This window comes from Heptranchias perlo, chromosome 12 (genome assembly GCF_035084215.1).
Source record: "Heptranchias perlo isolate sHepPer1 chromosome 12, sHepPer1.hap1, whole genome shotgun sequence".
NCBI lineage: Eukaryota > Metazoa > Chordata > Chondrichthyes > Hexanchiformes > Hexanchidae > Heptranchias > Heptranchias perlo.
This window is the reverse complement of record NC_090336.1, coordinates 45,340,232-45,359,749: the sequence shown is the minus strand read 5'-3', so window position 1 is coordinate 45,359,749 and position 19,518 is coordinate 45,340,232. Positions and strand designations below refer to the sequence as shown.

General features: G+C 40.1%; 1 protein-coding gene across 1 annotated transcript in view; it reads right to left on the bottom strand.

Moving 5' to 3' along the window:
- Nucleotides 1–14,302, bottom strand: part of LOC137327999 (very-long-chain 3-oxoacyl-CoA reductase-A-like) — a 124,980-nt gene extending 110,678 nt beyond the window's left edge. Inside the window, exon 1 of the mRNA XM_067994049.1 lies at nucleotides 14,088–14,302. Within this exon, the coding sequence (XP_067850150.1) occupies nucleotides 14,088–14,259 (172 nt within the window). The 5' untranslated portion in view covers nucleotides 14,260–14,302. The remainder of the gene's footprint in view (nucleotides 1–14,087) is intronic.
- Between the last annotated feature and the right edge of the window lie 5,216 nt (nucleotides 14,303–19,518).

The following is a 19,518-nucleotide window of genomic DNA, read 5'->3' as shown; positions in this document are numbered from 1 at the left end:
GACACTGGTTTCAGCATTAAGAACATACATTAAAACAAATATTTTCACCTGGTAATATTTGATAGTGAAATTTCATTAACGCAAATGCCGCTGTTGTGATCTCAGTTCTTAACTATGCATTCACTTTAATATAGAAATTTGATAAAAAATTCTATTTAAACACAGTATCTTTGTTTTGTAATCATCTTATTTATCAGAGTTCTAACCTGACAGAAAATTCACTTCATCCACACTGGAAGAGCAGTGACAGGAGATGCCTATGGGCAACAAACTAATGTCAGCATGCTACATTCACCAGCCTTGACCATAGCACATGTCTAAGCCTCTGCTCCAGTCACATGACCAGCACTCTGTTCAAATCCAGTCAGAACAACTCACCATTCACAGGAATTAGACCTGCAGCTCACAGCAGGTCCATATTCACGCCGAAGGCTTGTGGCATGAATGGCATTGCTCATGATTCACAAAAGCACTTAAGCCACGACAGACAAATCTCTCCGTTCAGAATTTAGTGTCCAGTATTTTAAAGATTTGAACAGAATTACCAATTGATTTCTCTTAAAAATGATCACCTGCATTTAAGATGTTCACCAATTTATTGGTTATCTTCCCATTCTTCTCTCCACCCCTCCCCCCATAAAACAAATAGGGTTCTTTGCAGCTGCTATTTTCTCTTGAAAAACAAGTATTGCAAATTTGATCCAAGGTCTCCAGAATGTAAAGGAACAAACAAGGGCATGATTAACTACAAATGAACAATGATTCATTGAGGTTTTTATTGCATATATAATCACATGTAAACTGTTGAAAACAGGATACTTAGACAATAGCTGCTTCTAGGTAATGTGTTTCATTTACATTAATTTTAATCAGACAATTCACAATTTATCCCTCATGTTCATGGGGAGGGGAAAAACACTTTTCACTGGACAAATTGGTGTGCAATAGCTTTCCTCAAATTTTCCCCAACAATTTTCTCCTCCCTGGGGTATAGTTTCATGGGGCCACTCATCCTCTGATACCCCTCCTATTTATCCATAATTCATGAGCCAGAACACGGCTTGAATGCTGGTAGGCTAATTGAGGGGACGGGGTGGAAGAAATGGAGGAGGATCAGTAAGACAGTTGTTAAGGGTGGGGTGGGAGGAAAGCTCAATCCTGTCCTCACCTCATGTCTAAACGTGGAGATGCCGGTGATTGACTGGGGTGTACAAATGTAAGGAATCTTACAACACCAGGTTATAGTCCAAAAGTTTTATTTGAAAATCACAAGCTTTGAGGCTTTCTCCTTCGTCAGGTGAGTGTCGGGCAGTTGGAAAGATTATCTGTAATCACCAGGCATTGTTCTCTGACTATATATGCAGCAATTTTCAAGGAATCCGACACTCACCTGACAAAGCAGAAAGCCTCCGAAAGCTTGTGATTTTCAAATAAAACTGTTGGACAATAACCTGGTGTTGTAAGATTCCTTACTCATGTCTAAATGCATACTTCTGGTAAGGGATGGATAGCAATCAGGTATGGTACCCAGAGTCATTTTTCACTCCCCTAGCCCAGGAGTGCTAGAGGCCTATTGCAGCATCCTTACTGCCACTCTACCAGAGACCAGCTAACTCACTGCAGAATCTAGGACCTTTCCGGTCTATGTCTCAGCTATTCACTCCATAATCACAAGATATTTAAACAGCAATTTTACTTAAAATGTGATTCCCAAGTGCATTAAAGACAATGTTTTGTAAGTCACATAGTAGAAAAATGGAAAGGCTATTATATATGGTAGGTGGGTCACATTTCATTTCAAAATGCCTTGAAAACTCCTGTCAATTTGGTCCCATGAAAAATCCAATTATAAAAATGTCCACCTTTATCCAGATTGCCCATTATGTTTATGCTTGTACATGGCATTATGATAGGGTTTTCAATGTCAAGCTTTGTTAATATTAGTAACGCCATAACATCTTATCTTAGGGACAAAGAGAAATTCACCTGTTCAGAAATGAAATCTTGCCTGCATAGAGAGGCAACTCTTTGAAAAGATCCCTTTTTTTAAAACTAAGTATCAAAACTGTTGATGTCCCAATTTTATTTTTAAACCCTCATTTGTTGAAATTGGACTCTGGAAATTTGGGGAGTTCTACCTAACAGAGCAACTTTGCCCATCACCCACCACCCCACTAAGATATTTCTCCAACCCCCAAGCCAAATGCAGTCTCCCCCTCCTATTCCTGCTGAGGCTTTTCCCAACCATCCCCCAATAGTTCTGCTGAACCCCCCCATTGAGGTACTTTCGCCCCCTCCTCCTACCCAGAGGTAGTTCACCAACCTCCCCCGTTAAGTTGATTTTCCCCACATGTACTTTTCCGACTTCCCCCCCACCCCCCTTCCATTGAGGGAGTTCCCACATCACTTTTCCCTCATCCTTCCTCTGCCTTGATCTAATTACCCTGCTGCCCTCTAACTGTGTGACCTGAAGACATCACTTGGTCTTCACTTCCCCTGTGAAACACTAAGATCAATGAGTAATATCTAAATATTTGCCATCTCTGGTAGTTATATGATTGCTTAGTGCAATTTTTTTTCATTATATACACTGCTGCACACACAATCCTAAATACAATTAGTCACATATAATTTTGTATGGTTGAAAGTGCAGCAATTAAAAACTATGGGCCAGAACTTGCGCACAGTGGCGTGGCAACACTCACTGCAGCTCCTGCAAATTAAATGAACAAACGTACTTACTGTGGGCTCTGTGGCGTCGACATGCTTGATTTTGAACTTTAAAAAAATTGTGCACTATCAACTCAGCCTCTGAGCAGGGTAAGTTGATGTGCATAGAACAGTCTGAGAATAGAAGACATACCCACAAAATCTGTCAGGAAGATAAGTCACAACTACAAAGCAGGCAAGCAGACTTCACTCATTTAAAGTTAGAATTCTGGAAGTCATTAAAAAAAATTATTTACAAACAAAAAGCCAAAGAATAATTAAATTACAGAGACTGAAGGGAAAAAAGTTTTAAAATTTTAATTTTTTAATTAAATTTTTTTAAAGACCAAGAACTATTAAAATGAGTAATATGAGACTCAACATTTTTAAAAGTTCATTTTTAATTGTTTGGCAGTCATTAAGACTAACCGCGCTTTTAAAACTTAGTTTAGACCTGGTATTTTTAAGCATACCTTTTTGGTGGCGTAATTAGTTATTTTCCAACTGAGATGAGCACGTTTGTGATTTTGCAATGATTACAGCGTGCGATGGGCCTTTAATTCACAGCGGTCAAATAGTCGGCAAACCAATAGGAGCAAGTTCACGATTTAGTACGCATGTGCAAATGCAGGAACTTGCTCCTTCGATTCATCATTAAAAACGAAGCGCGCCGTTGAGCTCCTCTGCTATTTCAGGAGCAAGTTCTGCCCCAATATGTAGTGTTACCATAGGTATTGTCGCATGCACAGTGGTGTTAGTCACTTCCCGTAAGCGGTCTGAATGTCTATGTTTTACAATGGCAGGTGACTCCTACTGCTTCATAGCTACGTTGCAGTAGTGGAACCCAGGCGCGCGCGTGCGCACACACGCTCCGAAGGCTGACCGAGTTACCACTGATGTGATGTTTGGTTTCAAATCACAAGCTGCAGTATTCCACAGTAAGTAGAACATCAATCACATTGTTCTGTATGATAAATTTTTGTCCACATATGGTTACAAACAAAGTTCATAAGACAGCTAGCCCACTGGGTAAACAGGGAAAGATTTTTTCTACTGGTGGACAGAAACAAAGGATTCTCACTGGAAGAACCAAGAGGGAACAGAGAAGGAGGGTTTTTGCAGAGGCCTTTTAGACCATGGGTTGATTCACCACATGGCTATTGAGGCAGAGAATAGATAATTTGAGCTCAACACGATACCGAGCTCCTCTTCGGCCAGGAGTCTTCTCCCTCCCTCGTCTTCAGAATTCTTGTTCCACCTGGATCCCTCCCTCTGGCCTCTTACCCTCTTGATCTTTTCCTTGCAAACTGCCAGCGTGACATCAGCCGTCTCAATTTGTCTGCTCCCCTCACTCACTCTAATCTACCGCCCTCTGAACTTGCAGCACTCCGCTCTCTCAGATCCAATCCCGACATTGTCATTAAACCTGCTGACAAGGGCGGCGCTGCTGTGTGGCGAACGGACCTCTACCTTGCGGAGGCTGAATGCCAACTCTCCGACACTTCCTCCTACCTCCCTCGGATCATGACCCCACCGCCGAACATCAAGCCATAGTTTCCCAAACCATCGCTGACCTCATCTCCTCTGGAGATCTCCCCCCACCACAGCCTCCAATCTCATCGTCCCCCAACTCCGCACAGCCTGCTTCTACCTCTTTCCCAAGATCCACAAACAGGACTGCCCTGGGAGACCCATCGTTTCAGCCTGTTCACGCTCCACGTAACTTATTTCCTCCTATCTCGACTACTTTTTCTCCTTGGTCCAGTCTCTTCTGACCTACATCTGCGACTCTTCTGACACCCTCCACCACTAACAGTTTCCAGTTTGCCAGCCCTAACCGTCTCCTTTTCGCCATAGACGTCCAGTCCCTTTACACCTCCGTCCCACACCAGAACGGCCTGCGGACCCTCTGCTTCTTCCTTGAACGGAGATCATCCTCCTCCTTCGCCGCCAGGAGGAACTTGTTCTTATGTTGAACAACTTCTCCTTTGACTCCACTCACCGTCGCAAAATAAAAGGTGTCGCTATGGGAACCCGTATGGGTCCCAGCTATGCCTGCCTTTCTATGGAATATGTGTAACATTCCTTGTTCCAGTCCGACTCAGGTCCCCTCCCTCACCTCTTTCCAGTACATCGATGACTATCGGTGCTGTTTCCTGCTCTCACCCGATCTGGAAAATTTCATCAACTTTGCTTCCAATTTCCACCCTTCCCTCGCCTTCATATGGTCCATCTCCAACTCTTCCTTTCCTCGACTTCTCTATCTCCATTTCTGGGGATAGGAAACCCAGCCTCCCACAGCTACCTTGGTTATACTTCCTCCCACCCTGCTTCCTGTAAGTACTCTATTGCCTTCTCCCAGTTTCTCCGTCTCATTCATATCTGTTCTGACGATGCCACCTTCTGCACCAATGCTTCCGATATGTCTTCCTTTTTCCTCAACCGAGGATTCCCCTCCACTATAGTTGACACGGCCCTCAACAGTGTCCATCCTATTTCCTGCACTTCTGCCCACACCCCTTCCCTTCAAGAACCATGATAGGGTCTCCCTTGTCCTCATCTACAACCCCACCAGCCTCCATATTCAACGGATGATCCTCAGTAATTTCCCCACCTCCAGCACAATCCCACCACCAAACACATCTTCCCCTCCCCTTTCTGCATTCCAAAGGGACCCCTCCCTCTGCGACACCCTGGTCCACTCTTCCATCACCCGCTCTCCTCCCCACGGCACCTTCCCATGCGAGCGCATGAGATGCAACACTTGCCCCTTCACCACCTCCTCCTCCCTTCCCACTATCCAAGGCCCCATGCACTCCTTCCAGGTGAAACAGCAGTTTACTTGTATTTTTCAATTTAGTATACTGTATTCGCTGCTCACAATGCAATCTCCTCTACATTGCAGAGACCAAACAGATTGGGTGACCGCTTTGCTGAACACCTCCACACTGTCTGCAAGCGTGACCCTGACCTGCCGCTTGCCATTTTGATTCCCTGTCCCACTCCTGTCCTCTTACACTGTTCCAATGAAGCTCGAGGAACAGCACCTCATCTTTCATTTAGGCACTTTACAACCTTCTGGACTCTACATAGATTTCAATAACTTCAGACCGTAACCACTGCTCCCATTTTTTTTCAGACCGCAAGCGCTGGTAACGGTTCTGCTGTTTCCAGTCACAGCTACTCCAGATCCACTTTTGTTTCTTAACCTGTCCCATCATCCCTTTTGTCATTTAATCACTTGTCCGTTACCCTATCACAGACGTTCTCTTTGTTCTTTCCTCCCCTCCCTCCACCCCCTTTCCCTAGCTCTGTACTTGCTTAAAAACTTTAACATCTTCCAGTTCTGACTAAAGGTCTTCGACCCGAAACGTTAACTGTTTCTTTCTCCACAGATGCTGCCTCACTTGCTGAGCTTTTCCAGCATTTTCTGTTTTTATTTCATTTGAAAGGAAATGGGATAAGTATTTGACGAGGAATATAAAGTGATCTGGGGGAGATGGTTATAGCGTGCGCCAGCACCAGCACAGGGGGGCAAATGGCCTCCTTCTGTGCTGTAATTTCTATCATTTTATAGAAGCTCTCCTTTAGTGAGTCCAAGCCCAGGAAGTAGTTTAGAAATGTTGGTGCTGAGCTGAGTTTAGGACAACGTGTCCTGTGACAAGTGCCTTAAACACAGAGCCTGTTGCCCTTTCTGCGATCTCTGTTTGGTTCAGGTTGGTCTGGGCCAGCTGGTTTTGACACATGAAGTCCAAGCACAGATCGAATGACTAAGGCTCCCAGTTCAGAGTTGTCACCTGAATCCAGACCAGAGAGCGTTGAGCTAAGGAGAGATGACGCTTGTTAAAAGTGGCATCGACTGGGGAGCCTGACCTCGTGCAGTGTGGGGGGATACTGGTTGTAGTTTCAGAGTGAATATCTGCAGGTTATAGGATTACTACTAGTTACAGGTAGGATATCAGGGTGTTACACTCATTACCAGTTACATATAGACTATGTGAGTTATTGTATAACAAATTGCATTTATATAGCGCCTTTAACATAGTAAAATGTCCAACGGCACTTCACAGGAGTGTTATCAAACATAATTTGACACCGAGCCACATAAGGAGATATTGGTCAAGGAGGTAGGTTTAAAGGAGTGTCTTAAAGGAGGAGAGAGAGGTAATGAGGTCGACGGGTTTAGGGAGGGAATTCCAGAGCTTAGGGCCTAGGCAGCTGAAGGCACAGCCACCAATGGTGGAGTGATTAAAATTGGGGATGTGCAAGAGGCAAGAATTGGAGGAGTGCATAGATCTCAGAGGGTTGTAGGGCTGGACGAGCTCAAGTTTATGGAGGGTGGAAGATGGAGGCCGGCCAGGAGAGCACTGGAATAGTCAAGTCTACAGGTAACAAAGGGATGGATGAGGGTTTCAGCAGATGAGGTGAGGCACAGGCGGAAACAAGCATTTATGATTATGACAGGAATTGGAGTGTTACCAGTATTCCTATTAGTTATCGGTGCAATTTCAGTGAGTTACTACACTGGTGGAATCAAAGTTCCTCCCTCCTCTGGTTCCCCTCTTGCGATCAGTCCCCCAACTTTGGTCCCCACTTCGCCTGCTAGCAGGTGACCTCCTGGTTCTCGGAACTTCTTGCACATCAGCTGCTGGCACGAACCCACAAGCCAAGATACTCAACTACAGAGGACCCAACCTTTATCAAGGTAAATGAAACAACATTTGCAGACGTCACTTTATCAGAAGTTGCGTGGCCAAACCTGCAGAAATACTTTCAACCAGAATCAGCAACCCGAATCTCACTATCGGACAGGACTACTTCCACAATATAACAGGCCAATGACCTGGAGTCCACCGCTGTAGTGTAGTCATCTGTTAACTCTGCGCAATGCCTGTTTTGAAGCTGGTTAACAAACCAAGTGCATTCTAGGCGTATAGCTACATCCAGGTTTTCCACAGAAGCCTGATTGCTTACACCACAATCGATACTTCAACAACTTTAGGTCTGCACAAAGATATTTATGGGGAAATGTAACATCATAAGACAATTAAAAACCTGTTATATTCTTGAAATGAAATGACATGGGTTTTACAGCAAAAAAGTAGTGGTTTTCAAAAAATAAAAAATAAAGTGACAGACTACACAAATTGAGCACAAGTATCAGCACTGGTTTGTTTTCTGTAACCCACTGGTCCCCAGTGTACCTTCTATTTATAGAAGAGGGTTCTATTTAATTGTAACAGTTTCTTAAAAAAAATGCAAATTTTGCACCAATTTTGGGTGCAGATACAATAAAGGTACTACAGAGTGGTATACAAGGCCATAAGTGGCCCATCTGAAATTGCCAAAAAAAGGGAAAACCAAATCAGTCTTTGAAAGTTACATCTTAAAATAAAAAGCATGCAGTTCATAAGGAGACCATTCCTATCTTGATTGTTTGAAATTCTAAACAAACTGTAAATGTAAAGCAGAAAACTTTTCAACTTTAAAAGGGAATGGATCTTATCTGTACATGTTCATAAAAAGCTGCCCTTGGAAATGTCCTTCAATACACATACTGTCTGTTCCAGAACTGTTGTGCAACTTGTGTGGGGTGAGGACTGATACAGACCAACTGATTTTTTTTTTCCCTTCAAAAGCACTTCATATATTTTAACACACATTTCCCAAGTATAACTTCTCAATTACTGTAGATTTTTGAATATTGCACACAAGGTTAAAATATTAACAAAGTTAAAATATTCCACTTACAATACCTTAGTGAAAGACACGGAGCATAATTGTGGACTGAGTGGGTTAGCATGCTATTTTTTCACATCTGGGGACCCAAGATAAAATCCAGCCCACAAGATAAATTAAAAACAACTTACTGGCTGCAAACATTATATGTGAAATGCATTTGAGCAGTCAGTCAAAGGTCTTAGTGAGCACAAGTCCAAACTACAAGACTTGCCATAATCTGGATACCCTTCTACAGTTAGGATTAATGCATTTTATGGGGCATGGTAGATGAAGCTTTCTCTGTAGCCACTTGTACTGTACCTGTGCAACACCAACACTGGGTGTGCCCAATGTAAGAAAGTGGTTCATTCCAACATCCCTCACATTCAGGAAGGTAAAATATTCACCAAAACAAATAGAAATAATGGACAAGGTCTTGACTGGTCATCAGTTCTCAATTATACTCTGTATAATAGGAAACAGTACCTATGGTACTATCAGAAATTTCAGTACAGAAGGAGGCCTTTTGGAACATTGAGCCATTGCTACCTCCACATTGAATCAATCTCCTCTAACCCCACTTCACCTTCCTTTTCCCAAATCCGTTAATATTTTTCTTCAAGTGTCAATCTAATTCCTCTTAAATGTTCTAATTAACTCAGCCTGTCACTTGAGAATGCATTCCATGACTATTAACACTCTGCATTTTTTTTTTAAACTCTCAAGCAATAAAATCCCAAGTTTCAGCTCAGATCCACAAAGAAAAGATCCTCATCTAATGCTTTGAGTCAAGGTTCATCACCTTATCCATTAAATTTGAGCACATCTTCAAAGAATTCACATTAGCTAGGTGTTATATTCCGTTCCACAAAACCTATTGCAGCAATAATATGTTCTAGATCCCAAACCAGTCGTGTTTTCAGGAGGAACCTGCTGTACAAAGATGTGTGAAAACTTGGTTTTTCCCCCTCGTACCATGGAGGACCACTTGGCAAATCCCCACATCAGCACCGCCAAGAACAGGAATGAAATGTTGACCATCACATGCATATAGTATCAGCTTTTTAAACTTAGGAGTCAGCCTTGGCTCAGTGGTAGCACTCTTACCTTGGAGTCAGAAGGTTATGGGTTCAAGTGCCACTCCAAATGCTTGAGCATATAATTCAGATCGACACTTCAGTGCAGTACTAAGGGAATGCGGCACTGTCAGAGGTGCCAGCTTTTGAACGAGATGTTAAACCGAGCCCCGTTTGCCATCTCAGGTGGACCTAAAATATCGCATTCTAAGAAAAACAGGAGTTCTCCCGGTGTACTGGCCAACATTTAGAGTCATAGAGTCATACAGCATGGATAGAGGCCCTTCGGCCCATCGTGTCCGCGTCTACTCTAATCCCATATTCCAGCATTTGGTCCGTAGCCTTGTATGCTATGGCATTTCAAGTGCTCATCCAAATGCTTCTTGAATGTTGTGAGGGTTCCTGCCTCCACAACCCTTTCAGGCAGTGAGTTCCAGACTCCAACCACCCTCTGGGTGAAAAAGTTCTCTCTCAAATCCCCTCTAAACCTCCCGCCTTTTACCTTGAATCTATGTCCCCTTGTTATAGAACCCTCAACGAAGGGAAAAAGCTCCTTAGTATCCATCCTATCTGTGCCCCTCATAATTTTGTACACTATTTATCGATTTAACAGATTGTCTGGTCTTTTATCTCATTGCTATTATGGGACCTTGCTACACACAAATGTGGTTGCCACATTTCCCTACATTACAACAGCGACTACACTTCAAAAGCACTTCATTGGCTGTGAAGTGCTTTGGGACATCCTGAGGTCATAAAAAGGTCTATATAAATACACACTTTTTAAAAAAAACCTCAGCAAGAATGTTAATGACTGTTCATATTTTACCACTGCTCTCACAAGAGGCTCTTGAATGGCTTCCTATAATAGATTCTAGTTATTTCTCACTGTGGATGTCAAGCCAACAGCCCCATCACACCAAGTATCAATTCTCCAGACTTAAAGCAGCAGAATCACAGGCGATACCATCAATGAACATTGCCACTAAGATACATCTTATGACAACTATAATTTCTTCTAATGCTCTTGGATTCACATAATTGAGGCCTCGTTCTATGCAAATCTTCAAGTACTCAGATTCTCACTTTACATTTCATTGCCGACCAACCACTCACTTTGTATCCCAAATACTGCTTCCAGAATAAAGGAATTTGTTCACAGTTGCACATTTGTCTTCCATATAGCCTCCTCTCTGCAATGAGATTTTACAATTTGGCTGGGAAATTTTCTGCAGCTTTGTAATCTGCTGAGCACACTACACCCTGAACCATTCACTGGATTATCTGGTGTCTGCACTGAAAGTTCCAGAAACATCTTAGATAAATGTAAGGAGTCACAACACCAGATTATAGTCCAACAGCTTTATTTGAAATCACAAGCTTTCAGAGCTTTGCTCCTTAGTCAGGTGACTCACCTGACGAAGGAGCAAAGCTCCGAAAGCTTGTGATTTCAAATTTCAAGCGGACACTTTGGACTATAACCTGGTGTTGTGACTCCTTACATTTATCCACCCCAGTCCATCACCGACATCTCCACATCATCTCTTAGATACCTTGAGGTCAGACTTAATATTCAAACTTTTGTCAAACTGCTCATTAGCTAGTCTTAGAGTTGTTTAACTTGAGAACTTTAAATATCACAAGATCACCAATACATTTGACTGAAGGCATCCCTTTATTTCATTTGACCTCATCCTTCCAGAATACTAAACCTACTCTATTTCCATAAAGCAGAGTTGTTTAAGGTACTTCTTTAGTTTGATCATGGGAGAGTGGCATCCATACACCTGATGTTCCAATGAAACGATATATCCACCCATAGATGCATATTCCAACAAGAGTTATTGTCTTCTAGGTGCAGGGGAGAAAAAAAAAACAAAATTGATTCCATGCTAAATAACAAAGTCAACACATACTACTCTATAAAAAAAAAATTCCCTGTTCATTTTTGGCAAAGAAAGGTATCTGGACAGCCTTGTGATATGCATTTATTAAAGCTGTGTAGAAAACTTTTTATTTCAACATGAAATTAGAACCAGTCATTTCACATTAGTTAGGATGTACCTCTACATCTTACTGATTTTAAAAAAACAAGCAGGTTGCTTTTAGTACCTTTTAGTGACTGACAAGGTTAGTACCTTTTAGTGACTGACAAGAGTATGCCTTGCATTCAAGGGAAAATGTTTATGGAGAAAAAGGAGATTTTTCTTGGTGTGTTCAAGCATCAGTCAATATGTTGCTACTCAAAGGAGGCATTAACTGACCTGGTTAGGAAATAATAGTGACCCAGAAGTACAGGGAACTTTTGGGAAATGGTGACTAGTGCAATTAGGTTCAGTGCAAGAATAGAAGTTCCTCAGAGATGGCAATAATAACAGTAGACAAATCACAAGGACCTGATGGCTTATATCCAAGAATGCAGAAGATAGCAAGGGAAGACATACTGGAGGCTCGGACTATAATTTACCAGACTTCAGCGGGAAGGAAAATTGGTGGACAGCAAATGTGACGCCATTTTTAAAAGAGAGCAGGGATCAGCTAGAGAAATTATACACCAGTTACTCTTGTTTTTCCTGATTTTAATCGCTCCATCGTTGGCAGCCATACCTTCAGCTGCCTAGGCCCCAAGCTCTCCAAATTGCTTCCCTAAACCTCTCCGCCTCCCTCTCCTCATTAAAACCTACCTCTTGGACCAAGCTTTTGGTCACTTGTCCTAATATCTTATGACTCAGTGTCAAATTTTGTTTGATAATGCTCCTGTGAACATTTTACTACGTTAAAGGTGCTATATAAATGCAAGTTGTTGCTTCAATTGTTGGTAAACTACGAGAATCTATAATATGCACTGAAACTAATAAGCATGTGGGAGAAACATGAATAGCATGGATTTCTAAAGGCAGGTTGCACTTGATCAACTTTACATGAGTCTTTGAAGAAATAAAGGGGAAAGAAAAATGAAATGCAATTAATGTGATTATATGAATTTTCTAAAAACAAGTTATGCCAAAAATTACAGCACATGGATGGAATTAAGGGGAATGTGACCACATTGAGAAAGAGATGGTCAGAGAACAAAGTAAACATGGGTAAAAGGAAGCTTCTCAGACAAAGATGTGGTGAGTTGTATTTCAGTGGCCTGTGTTGTGGCACTCATTTACTATATACATAAGTTATCTGGTCTTCAAAAGTAGGGAATAATATTGAAATCTGCTGATAAAACCAATATTTTTTTTGGGGGGGGTGGGGAAGAGAAAAAGGGGAAGAAAAGAGATTAGGAGGAAGTGGAGCATATGGCAAATTGTTATGAGCATTGTGAAAGACGAAACAAGGATGGATATGTATAGGCTAGCAGGATAGACAGATCGGTGGAAGTTGCAGGCTAACATAGAAACGACAGACGGACGGGCTTTTTCCACTAGAAGTAAGAAAATTAAGGGATAACCCAAGAGATGTCTTAAAGATTATTAAGGGTTAAGGTAAATTGAGACAAATTGTTTCCACTGGTAAAAGCAGTAACAAGAGGGCAAAAATTGAAGATAAAAAAAATCCAAAGGAAAGATTAGAAAAAAGATTCTTTAAGGGAGTGATTCAAATGTGGAATTTTCTGCTACAAACTGTTGTTGAAACAGTCCATAAATTCATTTAAAAGAGAATTAGAGAGATGCTTAGAAAGAACTGTATTAAGTATGTGGAGACAGCAGAAGAACACAATTGGACTTTGCTCATGTGGAGAAAACACCCACTCAGAACTGATGGGCCAAATGGTCTATTTCTGTCCTGTAACATTCTGTAAATTCAAGGGTATACTATCTAAAATGCACTAAACACATGGAGCCTGCTGCATCCTGCAGGCAGAGAGAGAGAGAGAATAAATCACACACAGGCAGTAGCAGGGGTTACTGACACCCTATCTTATAGTAAGGAAACAATCCAAGTCAGGGGCACCTTTCTGGTGATGTGTGAAGAAGAACAGTCGCCCCAACATCTGACACCAAGTGACCCCGCGATTGTTCACAATTTTAACACAAGTATGCTGCAATGGGGGGGGGGGGGAGAAGAGGAAGGAAGAACCAAATGCGGTAGAGATACTGAGCGGGTAAAATCCTATCTGAAATCACAAAGGGAAAGACAAGGACTTGGGGGGGGGGGGGGGGAGGGGAAGAGATAAAACGATGGAAAGTTAAGCAATCTGTTGCTGGGAGAGCTGAAGCTCAGGGAGTGGGTCACAGGGGGAGGGGGGGAGGGGAGGAAGGTTCGAGATCAATGCCCAGGGCAGGCCGGGGGAGGACAATGGGCAATGGGAGTGGGAGTGGGAGCGGGGGCCGGGGCAGGGGCCGGGGCCGGGGCCGGGGCAGGGGCGCACTCTGCGCTCTTCCCAATAACCTCACCTCCGCCCCGGCTTCGCTGCTATTCTCTGTCCTGCCGGTAACTTCAGGAGCCCTCGGGCACCATCAGCTGCTTTACAAGGGTCCACTGGCAGGAGTTTGACGGCCTCCAACCCCCTCGCCCTGCCCTCTCCCCTCTCCCCTCTCCCTCTCCCTCTCCCTCTCCTCCTCGGGTGCCCGGGGTCCCCGCACTCACCTGCCCAGCGGCCGTACCGTCCCACCTTGACGCCCACTCCTAACACGAACACCCGCGCTCCACTCAGCAGCCTATAGGCCGCTTTCAGCGAAAGCCAGGTCACCGCCGCGACCCCGAGCCAGTAAAGCAGCTGAGCCGCCGGGAGAGATCCCAACTGCAGCTCGGGACCCATCGCTCCGACACCAGGCACGGCACGGCACTGCGCGAGACTGCGCACACTTAAACAGGAAACGCCCGCCTCACCCGCACCCGCACCCGCACCGATTGGCTCACGGACCTAACACGTGCGCTCTTCCGCTGGCCATTGGTTTAAACGTATGTCAATCATCGCATGGGCCGTACGCCATTTCCGGATAACCGCCTGGAACATGTTGCATTGTGGGACCTGTGGTTTTTCCATCGCCCTCTCGCCCTTGTTCGCGCGGGCGCTGAAACTACATCTCCCACAATCCCATCGTCACCGCAAACCCCCCCCAACCATCATGTCGCGAGATTCCACTGCCACAGAAACGCGGAAGTGATAGTTCTGATCAGAATGTGTGCAACATTTATGACAAAATATTAAAAGAAACAGAAAATATTCGGACGCAAAATTCAGGGTCACGTCAGAAATCATTTATTGCAATCATTGCTGTTTTCACAATAAATGTCATTTTGTCAAACGGTTTTTGTCCCTTGTATTTAGGCAAGATCCCTTTAAATATAATAACATTGCACTGCAAACAGTGATTTCAGTCACTATTAACAATGTTATTTCATTTGAAAATATACTTTTGGATTTATTTTATGTATTTTATTGCTTGGAATGTGTACAGTTGATCATTTGAAATTGCCTTTTATATCTATATTACTACAATAATCAACTATTCTTGCAATATTAGTTTTAAATTCAGTCATCAGTAACAAACAATACATTCAGCTTACTTTATGTTAACTAAAAAAGAGAAAATTGTTGAGCAATTTGTTATTTCTTCATTGTAATATCCCTATCTGTAGTATAAAGGCGACATGTCCGGGAGAAAACAAACAAACCGTGCTCTAAAACATTGGAATATTGTGATTTATAATATGCCTTTGATACCTATGTTCTGACATTATTCATAGTATCTTACCTTCTGGTAGGTTTTAGGATATTACTTTACATAGCAGAAAACATATCTCCTTTTTGTGTTTCATTACTCTTCTAATTCAACAGCAACTCAAATTGTTCTTCTGCAGTTTTTTTGTTTTAACTTAAATTATGTTTTTCTCACCAAGTAATATAATCACGCAACAATACCATGAAAATACAATAGCACAGTCCATGTATTTCCTGTGTTTTCCTACCACCATTAAATTTGAAATACCCTGTTACTTTTTACGTCTTATTTAAGAGATATGCATCAGTAAAGAAATGTACATTTATATAATCCAGATTATCCTTATTTATACAAAATGCCTCCAAGCAGATATTTTAATATATGTGCACACTGAGAGCAACTAAAGCACATCATTTAACCAAATGTAGCACAAGCTGTATACTAACTATTTTGGACTACAATTAACAAAACACTAGCATCTGCAATCTTTATCAATTACAGATATTTTGTACTAACATATCAGATACTAAAATGACAATTTCCTTTTATTACCAATTGATTAAAACAATGCAATGAACATTACCTTTCTGGGTATTTGATTAACGTCTAGTCAATGTTTATAGGTTTGATTTCACTCCGAAATATTATCTACAGTCTTTAAAAAACAGGCTAAATAATGTACTATATGTTCTGCTCATAATTTTTATATTTTAGACAATACAGAATGCAATATCGACATGATAGTGACTCATTTTTGCCACATCTATTGGAATTCCACGTTGTTCATCGAGACTTGCACCAGTGTAAAATTCTCAGTTATAATGTAAACATATCTATTGCTTAACAGGTCCAATCATTTCTAGTCAATTGTTTTATGCTTAAAACAAAACATCTCAAAATGTTCCTTTAAATTCACCCCACCACCCTATAAAAACACATTCCTACCACCTTATAAAAACACATTCCTATTTTATGTAAATACCTATCTATATTTACCTAAGATATCTGTGAAATATATACCCTCTGTTTTAAATTAAAATATCAAGATTTTTTTTCTGTATGTTACTTTCTGCAAATAACGCAACCCAATCTAACCGAAACCTCTGCTACAAAAATAACCCCAAAAATCTGATTTCCCTCATTGGTCCACACAATCAAAAATGTGATTAAAAAAGGTAGCAAATTATTAGTTCATACCTCAAATTTACTACAAAAAGTAAGTATTTTATTTGTAATCATTGGAACTAATAAAAGAAGGTTTCTGTTTTTCAATACATATACTTGAAGGTACTACAGATCCAGTAATTTACCTACATTTTTATAGCACAGTGATATTTTTTACTGCAGGATTTTTTTTGTTTTAATGCTCATTTGATTTGGAAGGTAACACATTCCACCTATCTTTTGATTATAACAAACGTTTTGGCTTCGATTGAATCAATTAAAGGTTTGTATCTCGCATTATTATTTTACTAACTCAATAAACCATTACAGTTAAATATATTTTAATATTGGGCTACGGTAGAGTATATACATAGAATTCAAATTTAATTCCGGTAGCCTTCTACCGTCAACAATGTTGTTATATTTCAGTTACCAGAATTAAAACTCTATAACTATAGCTTGAGTCAAATGTTCAGCTACAACAAAACCAATTGTCTGCAGAAAATGTTAGCTTTCATCTGCAATGTTACATATATTCTAATATTCACATTGTAATATCTATTTAACAAAATATAAATATTGACTTTCTATTATAGAATAATATTGTTTTTTCATATATGAACTTTTCTTTCTTGGAGTTTGAAATCTACTGTCCAAGGTAAGCAGGACAAAGTTATCAAAGCGTACACAGGGGGGAAAAAGCTGAAATTTAAACTGTTTATACATATACACAAGAAAACAGAGTAATTCTTTCTGTTGCTGCTAATGAGCAAATAAGTAATCAATTTTAATATAATATTAATTTTAAGGACCACAGTTCATAGTACTATGCTATGTGATACACACAAATTATATACCTACAAATTATATTATGTGTAGTTATGTTCTACTGTATGTAAGTCCAAGATTAAAGTATTTTTATTGCTTAAGAAAAAATAATTATTATTTATTTTGCTAATAAAGCAATGGAAGATACAAACATTTGACAGATTCCAATAAAGTCTAAACGTTTGCTTTCATCAGTTATTAAGTAGGACCTACAAGACTTTTGTCTACTGATCATTTGTTTAGCTTTACATTTGGTTAACATGGTTTAAACAATTGGTAATACAATAAAGTATTTGTATTTCTTTGTTAAATATTGCTTTTTAACATGTGGTACAAAGCTTTATTTGCAAAACCACTAGATAATGGGAATTTATTCACCAATCTTAAAGGTAAATGTGATATGTTTCTCCTATCCTGAAATCTTTCTTATGTTAGCCATTTTAACATTTTATTTTATTGATTTTTATTTTTTTAAATATCTATTTTTAAGGAAAATGGAACAAGAAGAGTAAGATAGATTAAGAACGTGGCTCACATGGATAACAAACCATTTTAGCAGTATATGTTTTGAAAGAACATGTTTAAGATATTTAGCAGCACCAAGCTCAAATCTGTTTTTATTTATAAAAATGTTCATGATAGTTTGCATACTTATAGCACACAAACATAGATATCAATATTTCCCCTTTCCAATTTTCTCCCCATTTCTTATCTTCTCTCCTTAAAGTGGTCATATTTTGTTGGAGTGTAGTTCATTGGGCTCTCGCAACCTTCCAGTACCCCAACCAAATGGTCATTCTCCATACATTATCCAAGATAGTGAACACCAGGAGGTCATTTGGCTATGGGGAAGGGGGCATTACAGATGTGCCCTATCCTGTACTTTCTCAATGTCAAAATACATTAACTTTCTACTGTATTAGGATCAGGACCCTAATTAATTTGTTCATCTGCCTGATTCAGGAACACTGAAGCCAATTATAGAACCTATCCTTTCTAAGATCAATTCAGGAGCGGGTAAAAACCAAACCTGGGATCTTTCTGGTCTGCATGGTTCTTAACAGACCATATGATGCATTTACCTTCTGAGCAATATTGGAAGGATGCAGGTGTCATGTTTAAGATAAAATACTGATTGTATATTATTTTAAATACAAATTTAGTATACATATTAAAACTCCAATATAAACACCATAATACAAGTACTATATATGCATACTATTGTCATTTGCCTACAGGTATTTTTAATGATTGACTTTGCAAGTGTTAGCATTTTGAATAATAATTGAGGAGTTAATGTCATGGTATTGTACCTGACAATTTTTGTACTAATTTAACGTAACTTTATCTGAAGAACTTATTTGCACACGTTTGTCATTCACAATATGCTAACACCAAATAAGCCAATTTTACAAAATAAAATTATATCCACAAATATGTAATGTGGTCCATGGAAACAAATTATTGTAAAAATCAAGTAGTGGGATTTTAAAAGTATGTAACTTTTTACATGCTTCTTTATCCAATTCATTTAAGTATTACCATAACACTTTTTGTGACATTAAGGTACTTTGAACCACATGTTTACTTTCAAAAGATATCCTTTTCAGGTGATATGAGATTCTTTCACCTGAAAACTAAACCTCTCGAGTGTCTGATGTCTTAATTATCTTTCCAAAACCTTTACTTACCTAAAATAGTTCAATTCGTCATTCAAGATATACTAAAAAAAAACTTTCAGATAGAAGACTTGACTTTTAATATATATCTTTCTATGTCCTTTCTTTTTTAACCCTTTGTCATCGTCATTGTAAAAACATTAATTATGCAATGGTTATTGAAGAAAAACGTGGATAGATTACGGCAAAGGGTTAACACAAATAACATAGGCTTATCATTAACTGCAAATTGTTCAGCATAGATTTAGAAAGGTAATTACTTCATATTATATTAAAGGGGATAGATTTAAAAATCAAAAGTACCTTAATTGCACGTAACAAAGATAAATAAATAAATACAACTGAATTCTCTGATGTTCTCTGGAAGTCCCCCACCCACAATGGAATGCAATTACAATTTACCACATTGGGACAATAAACAAAAAGTAATTCTCAATAAACCTTTTTTCCTACGATTTGTGAATCTTTATGTCTGGATGGCAAGTACGTTTGCCTTTCTTAATTTTCTCATGGTCTTTTTTTCATAATTGCTATGAGGTTACTTGACACCAATGAGAAGAATTACTTTTCTTGAAGAACTTACAGTCCAAAAAAGAAAGGATTTATTCGACTCGACTAGCATGCATCAACGCAAGTACGGACCCAACAAATACTAGATGTAATCAAACTGGTTTACCTACT